This window comes from Papio anubis, chromosome 7, assembly GCF_008728515.1.
Source record: "Papio anubis isolate 15944 chromosome 7, Panubis1.0, whole genome shotgun sequence".
NCBI classification, from domain to species: Eukaryota; Metazoa; Chordata; class Mammalia; order Primates; family Cercopithecidae; genus Papio; species Papio anubis.
Window position 1 is genome coordinate 89,975,892 of NC_044982.1, and position 14,602 is coordinate 89,990,493.

The following is a 14,602-nucleotide window of genomic DNA, read 5'->3' on the forward strand; positions in this document are numbered from 1 at the left end:
TAAAAAAGCCTGCAGCCCACACCAGGAGCCAATTAAAGGGAACTGAGCCTGGTTCAGAATCCCAGAAAGCCATCAAGTGGGGTCTAATCCCTGGAGGTGATCCCAATTAAAAGGGAGCGCTTTGTATCAGGAGGACGATTCAGAAGATGCAGCCACGTGGTCCTGCTGTCACACTGAGCTTTCTAGAGGCCGCACTGTGCTTGAGAGGCTCTGCCTGCTTCCCTGAAGGGAGCTTCTCCTACCCAGGCCTAGATGGGAACAGAGAATTATGGCTCTTCTTCCTCTTACTATATAGCTTTTGAAAAATAGTATTTTTACTTAAGAAAAAAAAATTTTTAAGAATATTTTTAGAGACAGGGTATCGCTTTGTCACCCAGGGTGGGGTGCAGAGGTGCAGTCATGCTTGACTGGGCTCAAGTGATCCTCCCGCCTCAGCCTCCCAAGTAGCCAGGACTACGGGCACACACCACTTTTTAAAAAATTTAATTGACGCAGTCTTGCCATGTTGCCTAGGTTGATCTTGAACTTCTGGCTTCAAGCTATCCTCCCACCTTGGCCTCTCAAAACGCTGAAATTAAAGGCATGAGCCAGTGCACCTGGCCAAAAGTTTGTTCTGTTTTGTTTTGTTTTTTAATAGTATTCTCTGAAAGATCAAGATGTTGTATAACAGCTTCTTCAGTAGAGGGGATAGCCCCAAATGTTAGTTTTTTCAGTTATTCTGACACAAAAAGAGGAGGACTGTCTGCAGAGCCAGGTGGCATGCCACGGCTGTGCCTCACTGTCAGTGGCACATTTAAGGAGTCCAGCAGAGTGTCAAGCAAGCACTTTTCCCAGGTAGAACGCAGGGTGGTGAGCGCAGAGCTACCAAGCCTGCACAGACACTAACTAGGTGGCAAGCCTCTGTCCCTCAGGGCTGATGAAGCTGGGGACAGTGCCTGGGGCACAGAAAGAATCCATACATGATCCAGTGCTGTGATCCTTGTTTCCCAAAACAGGAAACCTGAGCACAGAGGTTAACTTCCCTGAGGATCCACAGCAGCAGAGATTTCAATCAATATTTTAAAGGCAGGCGCGGTAAGATTCATCTATGGTTTTGTTTTCTTTCTTTTTCTTTTCTTCTTCTTTTTTTTTTTCTTCTGCTCACATGTAACGTATTTTGTGGAATGAGTTTCCAGAGCAATCAAATTTTACCAAATCACAGTGGCCAAACACAACGAGGGGCTCTGGCAGGGAGCGGGGATTACTAAAGAGGAAAAAAATAAGATCTAAATAAACGACTTGTAGGGTAGCCCACAGTGCCCAGGACGGTACCCCTTTGAGCACGTTCTACCCGTCCCAGACACCCCTCCATCCCAGGCAAACCGGGACAGCTGGTGGCCAAACCCTTAGCTCACCTTTGAACCATCCTGAACAACAAACTGACCCACGCCCAAATGTCCAGAAAGTCCCTGCTGGCGCTCCGACCCGCTGTCCTAAGCTGGATCGTTCTGCTTTGAAGGGGCATCGCCTTAACACTCTCCCCCAGATCCTTGGCCTTTCGGGGCCCAGAACGCTACGGAAGCCCGGCGGCCAGGAGGGGTTGGGCTCCCGCTCCATAGCGGCTCCCCTCCCCAGGCCAGCACGCGGCCAGGCGGAGGAAACGCCGGAGCTCAGAGAGCGCAGAGCCCGGCCACTGGGCAGCCGCCTGACCCAGGAAGCACAGAGCGAGCTCCCACTTCGTCTTCATGGATTCCCAGCCCAGCTGCGTGGTGGTGACTGGTAAGACTATATACTTTTTTTCTCTCCTATTTGTTGCTGCTTTTAGCCTGGCCCTGGAATGCGCACTGGCTTGATCCTGGGTCTTAAACAGTTCCCTGAGGGGAAAAAAGAGTGGCAACTGGTGGTGCTGATAATTCCAGATGGAAACGAACTTCCTGCTGTGCCCCATTAATAAACAATCAGGAACACAGGCATTTCTGCTTCTGTGGCTCATTCGCTTCAAATAACTCTTGAGTGGCACACACGAAGGTGCCGCTGGTGGCTTAGGCTCAGACCTTGCCTTTCAACCCAGCAGGGAGGAAGCTGAGGCTGGTACCTGCTTTCCCTGAGTGGGGCCTGAGGTATCCCTTGGGGGTGCAGGCTCATAGCAAGGAAGAGGAATCTGTAGGCCCAGAAGCCACAGGGCCCTCACAAGGCTTGCAAGCCCCTCTACAACGGCCACCCGCAAAGGAACACACAGGCCCCGCTCCCAGAGTGAGAGCTTCCATTTCTCAGGGAGCTCTGAAGCACCCTCTCAGAGCCATTAGCTGGAGACCCTGAGCCCCAGAAGGTCGACTTGGAAGGAATGGTGGCTGCTCACTTCTGCAAACACCAGTACATCCAAAGTCACCCCCACCCACATGTGCCTCACCAAGTCAGCATCCCAGCGGGACCCTGGGGGTCTGATCTTCACAAAGCTCTTTATTTTTATTTTTATTAATTTTTTTTTTTTTTTGAGACAGAGTCTCACTCTATCACTAGGCTGGAGTGCAGTGGCTCAATCTCGGCTCACTGCAACCTCCGCCTCCCAGGTTCAAGTGATTCTCCTGCCTCAGCCTCCCAAGTAGCTGGGACCACAGGCACCCATCACCACGCCCGGCTAATTTTTGTATTTTTAGTAGAGACGGGTTTTCACCATATTGGCCAGGATGGTTTCGATCTCTTGACCTTGTGATCTGCCCGCCTCAGCCTCCCAAAGTGCTGGGACTACAGGCATGAGCCACCACTCCTGGCCCTATTTTTATTTTTGTATTTTTAATTTTTCTGAGACGGTCTCCCTCTGTTGTCCAGGCTGGAGTGCAGTGACTCAGTCATAGCTCACCGCAGCCTCAAACTCCTGGGCTCAAGTAATCCTCCCACCTCAGCCTCTGGAGTAGCTGGGACAACAGGCACTCACCACCACATCCCACAATGTATTTTTAGTTTTTAGTAGAAACAGGGTTTTCCTGTATTCCCCAGACTGGTGTCTTAACTCCCTGGCTGAAGTGATCCTCCCGCCTTGGCCTCCCAAAATGCTGGAATTATAGGCATGAGCCATCGTGTCCAGCCTTCATTTTTAGTTAGACACATTTGGCCAGTTTTAAGTTTTCTGAATTGTGTTGGATGAAGAGACAGGGTTTCCTGGATGAATGGGAAATTGAAAGTTGTGTCGCTTAATTTTTTCAGACTGTAATTCAAACTCCTATTGACTTTCTGAGAAAAAGAAAGTTATTTGGGAAACCTTTAACTCCCTTGCTCTTATTTGTGTTATTTTGGTTCTGGAGATTGAATGGTTCAAATTACTCTTGAATTCCTAAGGAAACTGTACTCCTCTACATGCAGTGCTTGTCATGAATGAAATACGGACATTGAAGCACCATCTTAGAACCACACTGACCCCTGCCTTTGTCTTGTTAGCCTGTGGTTTGCTGGCAAACTGGAGATTGTTTGATGAAGTAGCTGATAATCAGCCGCGATTTGAGAATGCCCGCTGGATTCCAGAGCATGGCCTTCCTGTGTTAGAAATGCTTTGAGCTGCCAGGGGCAGTCTCTTCATTTAATTGGATTTGCTTCGTGTGTAAATCTCACCAAGACAATTGGCATGTAGACAGATGGTGGGAGAACCAGGGCTCTGATAAATTGCTTCGAGATCAAGGTGTTCAGACTGGCACCAACAATAACAAGAGTGAGAAAACATGCATCCCTCCCATGGGCCTCTCAGAATTCTAAGAGATTTCTCCGGCTCCTTTTGCAAGTTCCACTGGGGGGCCGACAAGTTTAAAATGAGGTTTGACCCTGCAACACAAGAGCTTCAAACCTTCACTTGCAGAGTTGATTTTTCTAATTTAAAACAGATAAGAGATGTCTTATTTGCTGATAAAAATATGATTCTAAAGCAGGATGTGATTTTTGTGTGTTACTGCATTTTTATTATCCCAGGAGGTACCTGGCTTCTCAGTGCTTTTTTTTCTTAATCTCACCATTTTCTATAACTGCTTTTTTTTTTTTTTTTTTCCTGGCTGTTTCCAGAGGCAGCTGAAGTCTTATTTATTCTAAAGGAGTTGGTCAAATCAGAGGACACCATGGGCTTTTTGGGACGTCCTGTCCAAAACTTTTTCATTCCCTGAGAAAGTTTTTACCCCCTCGTGAGTCAACCCTGTTTGTGGGTCCATACCCCGCTGTTCAGGAATTGCAAAGGCATAATTCAAGTTTCTCTCCAGAACTGGTTCCTACTCTAAAGGCCTGAGGTCCAGGGAGCTAGGTTTTCAGAGACTGACATTTAATCACAGCCCTTTCCTCATCTAAGAGTTTGAATGAATTGAGAAATGTGTCACAGGAATAAGAGATGGAACAAAACTTCAGCTGTGCTCCAGGATAAAGCTGAGTTAGAGAATTCCACTTGTATCTGCAGCCCACCTAATTGAGCACCCCACTCCATCACAGGCATATCTGGCACTGGCTAGTCTCCCACACAGGAGGCCACATAGTTTTTAAAACTTTTTATTTTGAAATAAATATTCATAGGAATTTGCAAAGAAGTGTACAGAGAGGTCCCCTATACCCTTTACCCAGCCTCTCCTGAAACTGACATATTAACATTTTCAATGTAAAAGCCAGGATATTGACATTGGTATAATTCAAAATTTGTATGTGCATGCAGGGTGTAGTTTCATCTCGTGTGTAGTTTCCTATAACCACCATCACAATCAAGATACATAGCAGTACCATCACCACAAAGCTCACTGGTGCTAGCTCTTTACAGCCACACCCACCCCCTTCCTCCCATCTCAAACACCTGGCAACCATTAGTCTGTTCTCCATCTGTATAATCATTTTATTTTACAAATATTTTATGTAGGCTGGGCACGATTGTGTCTGGAATTGGTGGGTTCTTGGTCTCGCTGACTTCAAGAATGAAGCTGCAGACTCTCACCGTGAGTGTTACAGTTCTTAAAGATGATGTGTCCGCAGTTTGTTCCTTCAGATGTTCAGATGTGTCCGGAGTTTCTTCCTTCTGGTGGGTTCGTGGTCTCCATGGCTTCAGGAGTGAAGCTGCAGACCTTCATGGTGTTACAGCTCATAAAGGAAACATGGACCCACGGAGTGAGCAGCAACAAGATTTATTGCAAAGAACAAAGCTTCCATGGCATGGAAGGAGACCCAAGCTGGTTGCCACTGCTGGCGCTGGCAGCCTGCTTTTATTCCCTTAGCTGGCTCCACCCACATCCTGCTGATTGGTTCATTTTACAGAGAGCTGATTGGCCCATTTTACGGAGAGCTGATTGGTCCGTTTTGATAGGGTGCTGATTGGTACATTTACAATCCTTTAGCTAGACGCAAAAGTTCTCCAAGTCCCCACTAGATTAGCTAGACACAGAGCACTGGTGCCTTTACAAACCTTGAGCTAGACACAAAGTGCTGATTGGTGCATTTACAAACCTTTAGCTAGACAGGAAAGTTCTCCAAGTCCCCACCCCACTCAGGAGCCCAGCTGGCTTCCCCTAGTGGATCCCCAGCAGGGGCCACGGGGAGGGGGAGCTGCCTACCAGTCCCGCAGCTGCCCACCCGCACTCCTTAGCCCTTGGGCTCTGGCTGTGCGGGAGCCCACCGGTGTGGGGGCTCCGGCATGGCGGGGCTGCAGGTCGGGAGCCCTGCCCCACAGGGAGGCAGCTGAGGCCTGGCGAGAACTCAAGTGTGGTGTGGGGGCTGGCAGTGCTGGGGGACCCGGCACACCTTCCGCAGCTGCTGGCCCGGGAGCTAAGCCCCTCGCTGCCCGGCGAGGCGGCACCTGCGGGCAGCTCCGCCTGCGGGCCACAGAGCTCGCGCCCACCCGTAACTCGCGCTGGCCCTGGAGCGTGGTGCGCAGCCCGGGTTCCTGCCGGTGCCTCTTCCTCCACACCTCCTCGCAAGCAGAGGGAGCCGGCTTCGGACTCCTCCAGCCCAGAGAGGGGCTCCCACAGTGCAGCGGAGGGCTGAAGTGCTCCTCAAGTGCAGCCAGAGTGGGTGCTGAGGCCCAGGAGGCGCTGAGAGCGAGTGAGGGCTGCTAGCACGTTGTCACCTCTCACAATGACTCACACCCGTAATCCCAGCACTTTGGGAGGTTGAGAGGGGTGGATCGCCTGAGACCAGGAGTTCAAGGACAGCCTGGGCAACATGGCAAAAATACAAAAAATTAACCAGATATGGTGGCATGCACCTGTGGTCCCAGCTACTCGGGAGGCTGGGGTGGAAGGATCACTTGAACCCAGGAGATTGAAGCTGCAGTGAGCTATGATCCTGGTACTGCATTCCAGCCTGCGTGACAGAGTGAGATCCTGTCTGTAAATAAATAAAGAAAAATAGGGCCAGGTGCGATGGCTCATGCCTATAATCCCAGCACTTGGAGAGGCTGAGTGGGGTCAGGAGTTCCAGGAGTTCCAGAACAGCCTGGCCAACATGGTGAAACCCCATCTCTACTAAAAATACAAAAATTAGCTGGGTGTGGTGGTGGGTGCCTGTAATCCCAGCTACTCAGGAGGCTGAGGCAGGAGAATTGCTTGAACCCGGGAGGCGGAGGTTGCAGTGAGCTGAGATTGCACCACTGCACTCCAGCCTGAGTGACAGGGCAAGACTGTCTCAAAAAGGAAACAAGCAAAAATAAAGAAAAAAACACAAATATTATATAAATGAAATCTGCAGTATATGTCCTGTTGAGATTGGTTCTTTTTCACTTGGCATAATTTCTTTAAGGTTCTCCAAGTTGTGTGTATCAATAGTCACTTCATTATAAAAAGTTTTTAAACTACTTCATTGAGATATAATCCACATGCTACACAATTTACCCATTTAAAGCGAGTAACAATCGGTGGCTCAGTATAGTCACAGAGTTACATGTTCATCACTACAGTCAATTTTAGAACATTTTCAGCACCCCAAAAAGAAACCCCACACGCCTTAGCTGTCACCACTCATGTCCCCCCACAACACACATACCCAGCTTCTGGCAACCACTAATGTCCTATAGATGTGCCTATTCTGACATTTCATATAAACGGAATCATTTTACGTGTGGTCCTTTGCGTCTGGCTTCTGTCACTTAGCATGTTTTCAAGGTTGATCCACATGGTAGCATGTATCAGTACTTCGGTGCTTTTTATTGACAAATAATATTTCATTGTGTGCATTTTACCGCATTTTGTTTGCTGTTCATCAGTTAATGGACATTTTGATGTTTCTACTTTTTTTTTTCACTGCTGAGTGTATTCCATGAGATGGGTGAACCATGATTTGTATGACTGTTAACCCACTGAGTAACATTTGGGTAGTTTACAGCTTTGGTCTATTACAAATAAAGCTTCTATGAACATTTTTGTATACACTTCTGTATGAATATAAGTTTTCGTTTCTCTGAGATAAACGTCCAGGAGTGCAAATGCTGGTACATCTACTTTCAATTAAAAAAACAAACAAACAAAATTGTCAAACTATTTCGCAGAGTGACAGTACCATTTTATATTCCCATCACCAATGTGTGAATGACCTAGTTTCTCCTCATCCTTGTCAACATTTGGTGTTATCAGTCTTTCTATTTCAGCCACTTTGATAAGTGTTGGTGACATCTCATCCAGATTTTAATATGTATTTATATGATAGCTGGTGATGTTGAACATCTTTTCATGTGCTTATTTGTCACCTGTATATCCTCATCAATGACATGTCTCTTCATGTGGTTTGCCCATCTCCTAATTGGACTGTTTGAGTTTCAAGAGTTCTTTATATATTTTATATACAAAGCCTTGGTGAAATACATGATTTGCAACTGTTTTCTCCATCTGTAGCTTATCTCTTCCTCCTCTTAACAGGGTCTGTCACAGAGCAAAAGTTTTTAATTTTGATGGAATCCAGTTTGTTAATTATTCCTGTTATGCAGCCTGCTTTTGGTTTCAAATCTAAGAACTCTTTGCCTAGCCTTATAGCCTAAGATTTTCACCTTCCCCCCAAAAAACTTATAGCTTTTTTTTTTTTTTTTTTTTTTTCTGAACCAGAGTTTTGCTCTTTCACCCAGGCTGGAGTGAAGTGGTGCAATCTCAGCTCACTGCAACCTCTGCCTCCCGGGTTCAAGCGATTCTCCTGCCTCAGCCTTCCTAGTAGCTGGAATTATAGGTGCCCACCACTATACCTGGCTAATTTTTGTATATTTAGTAGAGACGGGGTTTCGCCAGGTTGGCCAGGCTGGTCTCGAACTCCTGACCTCAGGTGATCCACCCACCTCGGCCTCCCAAAGTGCTGGGATTACAGGCATGAGCCACCGTGCCCGGCTACTTTTGCTTTTTATATTTAAGTCCATTATTCATTTGGGTTAAGTTTTGTGTAAGGGGTGAGGCTTAGGTTGAAGGGTTCAGTTTTTTGCCTGTTGTTGTCTGATTGTTCTAACACCATTTGTTGACAAACCTATCCCTCTTCCATTGAAACTGCTTTTGCACCTGTGTCAACAAACAACTGGGCGTATTCATGTGGGTCTATTTCAGGGTTCTCTACAAAACATGCTTTTTATTCAGACATTTGTGCACACATGTTCTTAAGCCCTCCCAACTTGGCAGTGGGTCAGCTCCATGTTCTTTCTTTGCTCCCCAACAATGCCTCACAGATGAGGACTCTGAGAATGCTCCCAGGTTGGCACAGTTGCAGCCTCCATGAGAAAGGGGACGTGCAAAGATCCCTAGGGCCCAAGATGGTCGGAGGAGCAGGAAGAGAGTCTTATGGGGTGGGGCCTGGTGCTTGAGAGCAGCCAGGAGTAGAGGCCCCAGTCCCAAGGTCTGGCTTGAGCAAACCTGGGCATGTTTGGTTTCAGGTTTTGGGCCCTTCCGGCAGCACTTGGTGAATTCCAGCTGGGAAGCAGTGAAGGTAAAAACCCTGCAGCTCAAGACCCAGGAGCTCAGCGCCCAGTGAGTTTCTTCTGTGGCTGCTGAGAAACCCCCAGAGTGCAGGGCCCTCAGTAACCAGATCTGCAGGGGCGGGAGGAAAAACAAGTGCATGGGCCCCTGAGAGAACAGCTTGTTTTTGGCCCTTGGGTTGTGACTTGACTGCCTCACGCCCCTCCTGCCTCTGAAATAAAGAAAGGGGCCTAAAGGGACCCTCCTGGGAGGGATGGGGAGTGTCCCCAGAGCAGGTTCGCTGGCCCAGAGCTAGGTTTCTATTGTCTGCGTCCCGTCTGGCTATGGGGCCCGGGAAAGTCATTTCCCCCAGCCTCAGCTTTCTCATTCATGAAATGAGGGAATAATAGAGCAGGTGTTGCAGGGTTGTTCTGAGGATCCAAAGAGGTAAGTATGTAATGTAAAACCACTTTGTACAAGCAGCTATTTTAGCACCTGGGCACAGAGTAAGCACTTAATAAATGTCTATTGTCATAAACAGCATGCTTATTTGTAAGAAAGTAGCCAACTAGGACAAAGCACAACCTCAGACAGGCCTTGAGGAGGAAACTGCCTCTTCTCCTTGGGGCACTTGTCTGCTCTCTGTCCCCATACAACTGTCACTCAGGTGACACACCGCCAACTGCTTATTCACACTTGGCCATCAATTTCATGCCTCTGTTGGATCAAGGTGGGGTCTTCAGTCTATTCTGAGTTTCTCGGTCAATTTGAAAATGCAGCAAAACCACTTGTACCATGCATTTGCAGCAGCTGTAGCATCGGTTTTCTAGGCTGTCAGTACAGATGCAGTCAAGGAAACTCTCAACTCCTGAGTTAGAATTTAGGTTTCTTTCAACCAGGAAAATGCTGAGGGAATCCCAGAGCCACTGCCAAGCCTCACTGCTGCACACAACATACCAGAAAGGCCAGCTTGGGGCTTTCATGGGCTCCTGTGTGTCTGCAGGCAGTTCCTCAAGAAACAGGACCTTTTCTGCCAAATCCTGGATGATCCTGAACCCTTCCATTTCTTTTTGCAGTTATGAGAATGGAAAAGAGCCAAGCCTCCTGGGTTTAGCTCCCAGTTCCAACAGTTGCAAGCTGTGAGACCCAAGACAAGTCACCCAGCTTTTCTGTGTCTCAGTTTTCTTATCTGTGAAATGGGAAGGTGTGATGATTAAGGGAGTTAACACATGTAAACCCCTTAGAACTGGGTGGGGCATTCTGTCAGTGCTCACAGATATAATTCTTCTATTACTAAATGGCTAGTCCATGAGTCAGGGTTCTCAGTTGCAGGCAAATAGGATCTGACTCTGATGATTCACAGATAAGGTAGATATCACTGGGTAAGATAGAGCCTCTGTGCATGGCTGGCCAAGCAGAAGGTAAAGGACAGCGCTGAGGACCAAACACATACCCACACATGCACACATGCATACACACATGCATAAATACATATACAACACATACACACACAACACACACAGGCATACACACATGCATACATATATACATATACAACATGCACACACATAACACACATGCAGACATATACACATGCATGCATATATACATATACAACATGCACACACAACACACATATACATACATGCACACCCATACATATACATGTGTACACACACATATACACCCCTATATACACATGCATGTATACACCTAGCCATACGCACACACATACACACACACCAAGAGCTTCAGGTTGAGGTGAGTGAGTGGTTAGCACACATACACAGGTGAGGGTGAATTTCATGATCAGCATTGTGAGCAGCAAGGTGGGGTGGAGATGACACCAAGGCTCTTTCTTTAAGTCAGACCCTTGAGGGACCTTGTGGTCTGACCTTTCTTTAAGTCAGTCCCTTAAGGGACCTTGTGGTCTCAAGCACCCTGACTCCTGCAGAAGCTTGTGCAATTTCTCTTGAATGAAAACCTCTGATTTTTCACAAATTAAGATGAACTAAATGTCAGTTTCCAATTAAAGATCACCAAGTATACAGAGAAGCAAACTACCATGGGTAAAAATCAGCAGAAGCAGATTTAGAAGCTCAAGGACTTCAGCTACAAGAATGATCAGAAAATAGCATAACTACATATGAAATATTTAAAGATAGAATCACAAAAGTAAGCAAAAAGACGATGAAAAGATCAGGTAAATTGAAAAGGAAATTAAAACTTACAGAAATTTAAAACACAATTGTTGAGGTGAAAAATTTAACAGATGATTTAAAAGGCAGGTTAGAATTATGGTAAATGAAAGGCACCAGTCACAAAAGACTACATATGGTAAGATTCCACTTACCTAATTGTCCAGATTAAGCAAATCTATTGAGACAAAAAGAAGATTAACGGTTTTCTAGGGTAGATGAAGAGGAGGAAGGTGGTGGGGAAATGGGGAGTGACAATGAATATGGGGTTTCTTTTGGGAGTGATAGAAGGATTCTAAAATTGATTGTAGTGATGGTTACATAACTCTGTGCATCTACTAAAAACCATTGAATTGTAGACTTTATTTATTTATTTATTTATTTATTTATTTATTTATTTTGAGACAGAGTCTAGCTCTGTCACCCAGGCTGGGTGTGGTGGTACCATCTTGGCTCATTGCAACCTCCGCTTCCTGGGTTCAAGAGATTCTCCTGCTTCAGTCTCCCAAGTAGCTGGGATTACAGGCATGTGCCACCATGCCTGGCTAATTTTTATATTTTTAGTAGAGATGGGGGTTTCACCATGTTGCCCAGGCTGGTCTCAAACTCCTGACCTCGGGTGATCCACCCACCTCAGCCTCCCAAAGTGCTGGGATTACAGGTGTGAGCCACCGCACCCAGCTTGACTTGTACACTTTAAATGGGATAATTGTATGGGAGGTGAATTATATGTCAATAAAGACAGATTAGATATACATACATATGCATATATGGAAGTTTAGAGAAAAATGAAGAGAATATTAGTGAACTGGAAGATAGATCTGAAGATATAACTCAAAAATTATAGAAAGAAGACAGAAATAAATGTGGACAATAAAATGTAATGTTCTAAATACATTTAATAGGAGTTCCAGAAGGAGAGAACAATGAGAATGGAACAGAAGCAATATTCATAGAGAAAATGACTGAGAATATTCCAGAAGTGATGAAAGGCATGAATCCACAGAGATGAGCACAAAATAGACCAAACAAGGACAAACAAGATCCACACCTATACACATTATAGTTAAGCTACAGAACACCAAAGACAAGGAGGTCTTTAGCCAGAGAGAAACAGACAGATTACTTGCAAAAATTGACAACCTAATTAGACTAAGAATAAATGTCTCAAAGGCAACAGTAAAAACCAGAATACATAGAGTAATATATTCAAAGTGCCAAAAAGTTATCAACCTATAGTTGTGTACCCAGCAAAATTATGTTTCAAAAACATGAAAAATGAAGCAAATACATTTTTATAAAAACAAACACCAAGAGTTTACTATCAAAGGCACAGCCCTAAGGGAACAACTAAAGGATGTCCTTCAGAAGGAAGGAGAATGATCTGAGAAAGACAGTGTGAAATGCAAAGAGGGGTAGTGAGCCTGCAGGCAAAATCTAAACTAGCATTATTTGTATAAGGTCGTAGTAATAATGGCTCCATTTTTTTTTTTCTTTTTTGATACAGGGTCTCACTCCAATTGCCCAAGCTGGAATGCAGTGTAGCTGGGATTATAGGCACGTGCCACCATGCCTGACTAATTTTTGTATTTTTTAGTAGAGGCAAGGTTTTGCCATGTTGCCCAGGCTGATCTTGAACTCCTGGACTCAAGCAATCCACCCACCTCAGCCTCCCAAAGTGCTGGGATTACAGGTGTGAGCCACCACGCCTGGCCAATAGCTTCTTTTTAGGCTTAAAATAGAGAACTGAACTAAAATGTAAGACAACGAAAGCTTTTATAAGCCAAGAAGGATGATCGAAGTTTAAGGTTTTTGTTTTTGTTTTTGTTTTTTGAGACAGAGTCTTGCTTTTTCACCCAGGCTGGAGTGCAGTGGCATGATCTCGGCTCACTGCAACCTCCGCATCCCAGGTTCAAGCTATTCTCCTGCCTCAGCCTCCCGAGTAGCTGGGACTACAGGTGTGCACCACCACGCCCAGCTAATTTTTGTATTTTTAGTAGAGATGGGGTTTCACCATGTTGGCTAGGATGGTCTTGATCTCCTCACCTCGTGATCCACCCGCCTCAGCCTCCCAAAGTGCTGGGATTTCAGGAATGAGACACCGTGCCAGGTCAAAGTTTAAGTTTTTTAAGGTCCTTGTATTCTATAGGACAAGCATCCAGATATCAGCTTTAGACTTTGTTAAATTATATATGTATGGAAAAATTTCAAGAGTAACTATTTTTTTTGTTTTATTTTTTCAAAACAAAATTGTATACCCAGCAAAATTATGTTTCAAAAACATGAAAAATGAAGCAAAGACATGTAATTTTTTAAATTATACTTTAAGTTCTGTAATTCATGTAATTTTTTTCATGTAATTTTTAAAATTATACTTTAAGTTCTGGGGTACATGTGCAGAACATGCAGTTTTGTTACATAGGTATACACGTGCCATGGTGGTTTGCTGCACCCATCAACCCATCATCTACATTAGGTATTTCTACTAATGCTATCCCTCCCCCAGCTCCCCACCCCCTGACAGTCCCTAGTGTGTGATGCCCACCCCCACCCCCTGGTGTCCATGTGTTCTCATTGTTTAACTCCCACTATGAGTGAGAACATGCGGTGTTTGATTTTCTGTATCTGTGTATTTCTAGTTCTATATCCTTGAGGAATCACCACGCTGTCTTCCACAATGGTTGAACTAGTTTATACTCCCACCAACAGTGTAAAAGTATTCCTATTTCTCCACATCCTCTCCAGTATCTGTTGTTTCCTGACTTTTTAATTATCACCATTCTAACTGGCGTGAGATGGTGTCTCATTATGGTTTTGATTTGCATTTCTCTAATGACCAGTGATGATGAGCTTTTTTACATATGTTTGTTGGCCGCATAAATGTCTTCTTTTGAGAAGTGTCTGTTCATATCCTTTGCCCACTTTTTGATAGTATTGTTTTATTCTTGTAAATTTAAGTTCTTTGTAGATTCTAGATATTAGCCCTTTGTCCGATGGATAGATGGCAAAAATTTTCTCCCATTCTGTAGGTTGCCTGTTCACTCTGATGATAGTTTCTTTTGCTGTGCTGAATCTCTTTAGTTTAATTAGATATCATTTGTCAGTTTTGGCTTTTGTTGCCATTGCTTTTGGTCTTTTAGTCATGAAGTCTTTGCCCATGCCTATGTCCTGAATGGTATTGCCTAGGTTTTCTTCTAGGGTTCTTATGGTTTTAGGTCTTACGTTTCTTATGTTTAAGTCTTTAATCCATCTTGAGTTAATTTTTGTATAAGGTGTAAGGAAGGAATCCAGTTTCAGCTTTCTGCGTATGACTAGCCAGTTTCCCAAACACCATTTATTAAATAGCGAATCCTTTCCCCATTGCCTGTTTTTGTCAGGTTTGTCAAAGATCAGATGGTTGTAGATGTGTGCTGTTATTTCTGAGGCCTCTGTTCTGTTCCATTGGCCTATATATCTGTTTTGGTACCAGTACCATGCTGTTTTTGTTACTGTAGCCTTGTAGTATAGTTGGAAGTCAGGTAACATGATGCCTCCAGCTTTGTTCTTTTTGCTTAG

General features: G+C 45.0%; 1 protein-coding gene across 1 annotated transcript in view; it reads left to right on the plus strand.

Moving 5' to 3' along the window:
• The first annotated feature begins 1,629 nt into the window (after positions 1 to 1,629).
• The window catches only part of PGPEP1L (pyroglutamyl-peptidase I like), a 48,531-nt gene continuing 35,558 nt past the window's right edge, over positions 1,630 to 14,602 (plus strand). The window contains 2 exon segments of the mRNA XM_031668307.1: positions 1,630 to 1,758; positions 8,828 to 8,880. Coding sequence (XP_031524167.1) covers positions 1,725 to 1,758; positions 8,828 to 8,880 — 87 coding nt within the window. The 5' untranslated portion in view covers positions 1,630 to 1,724.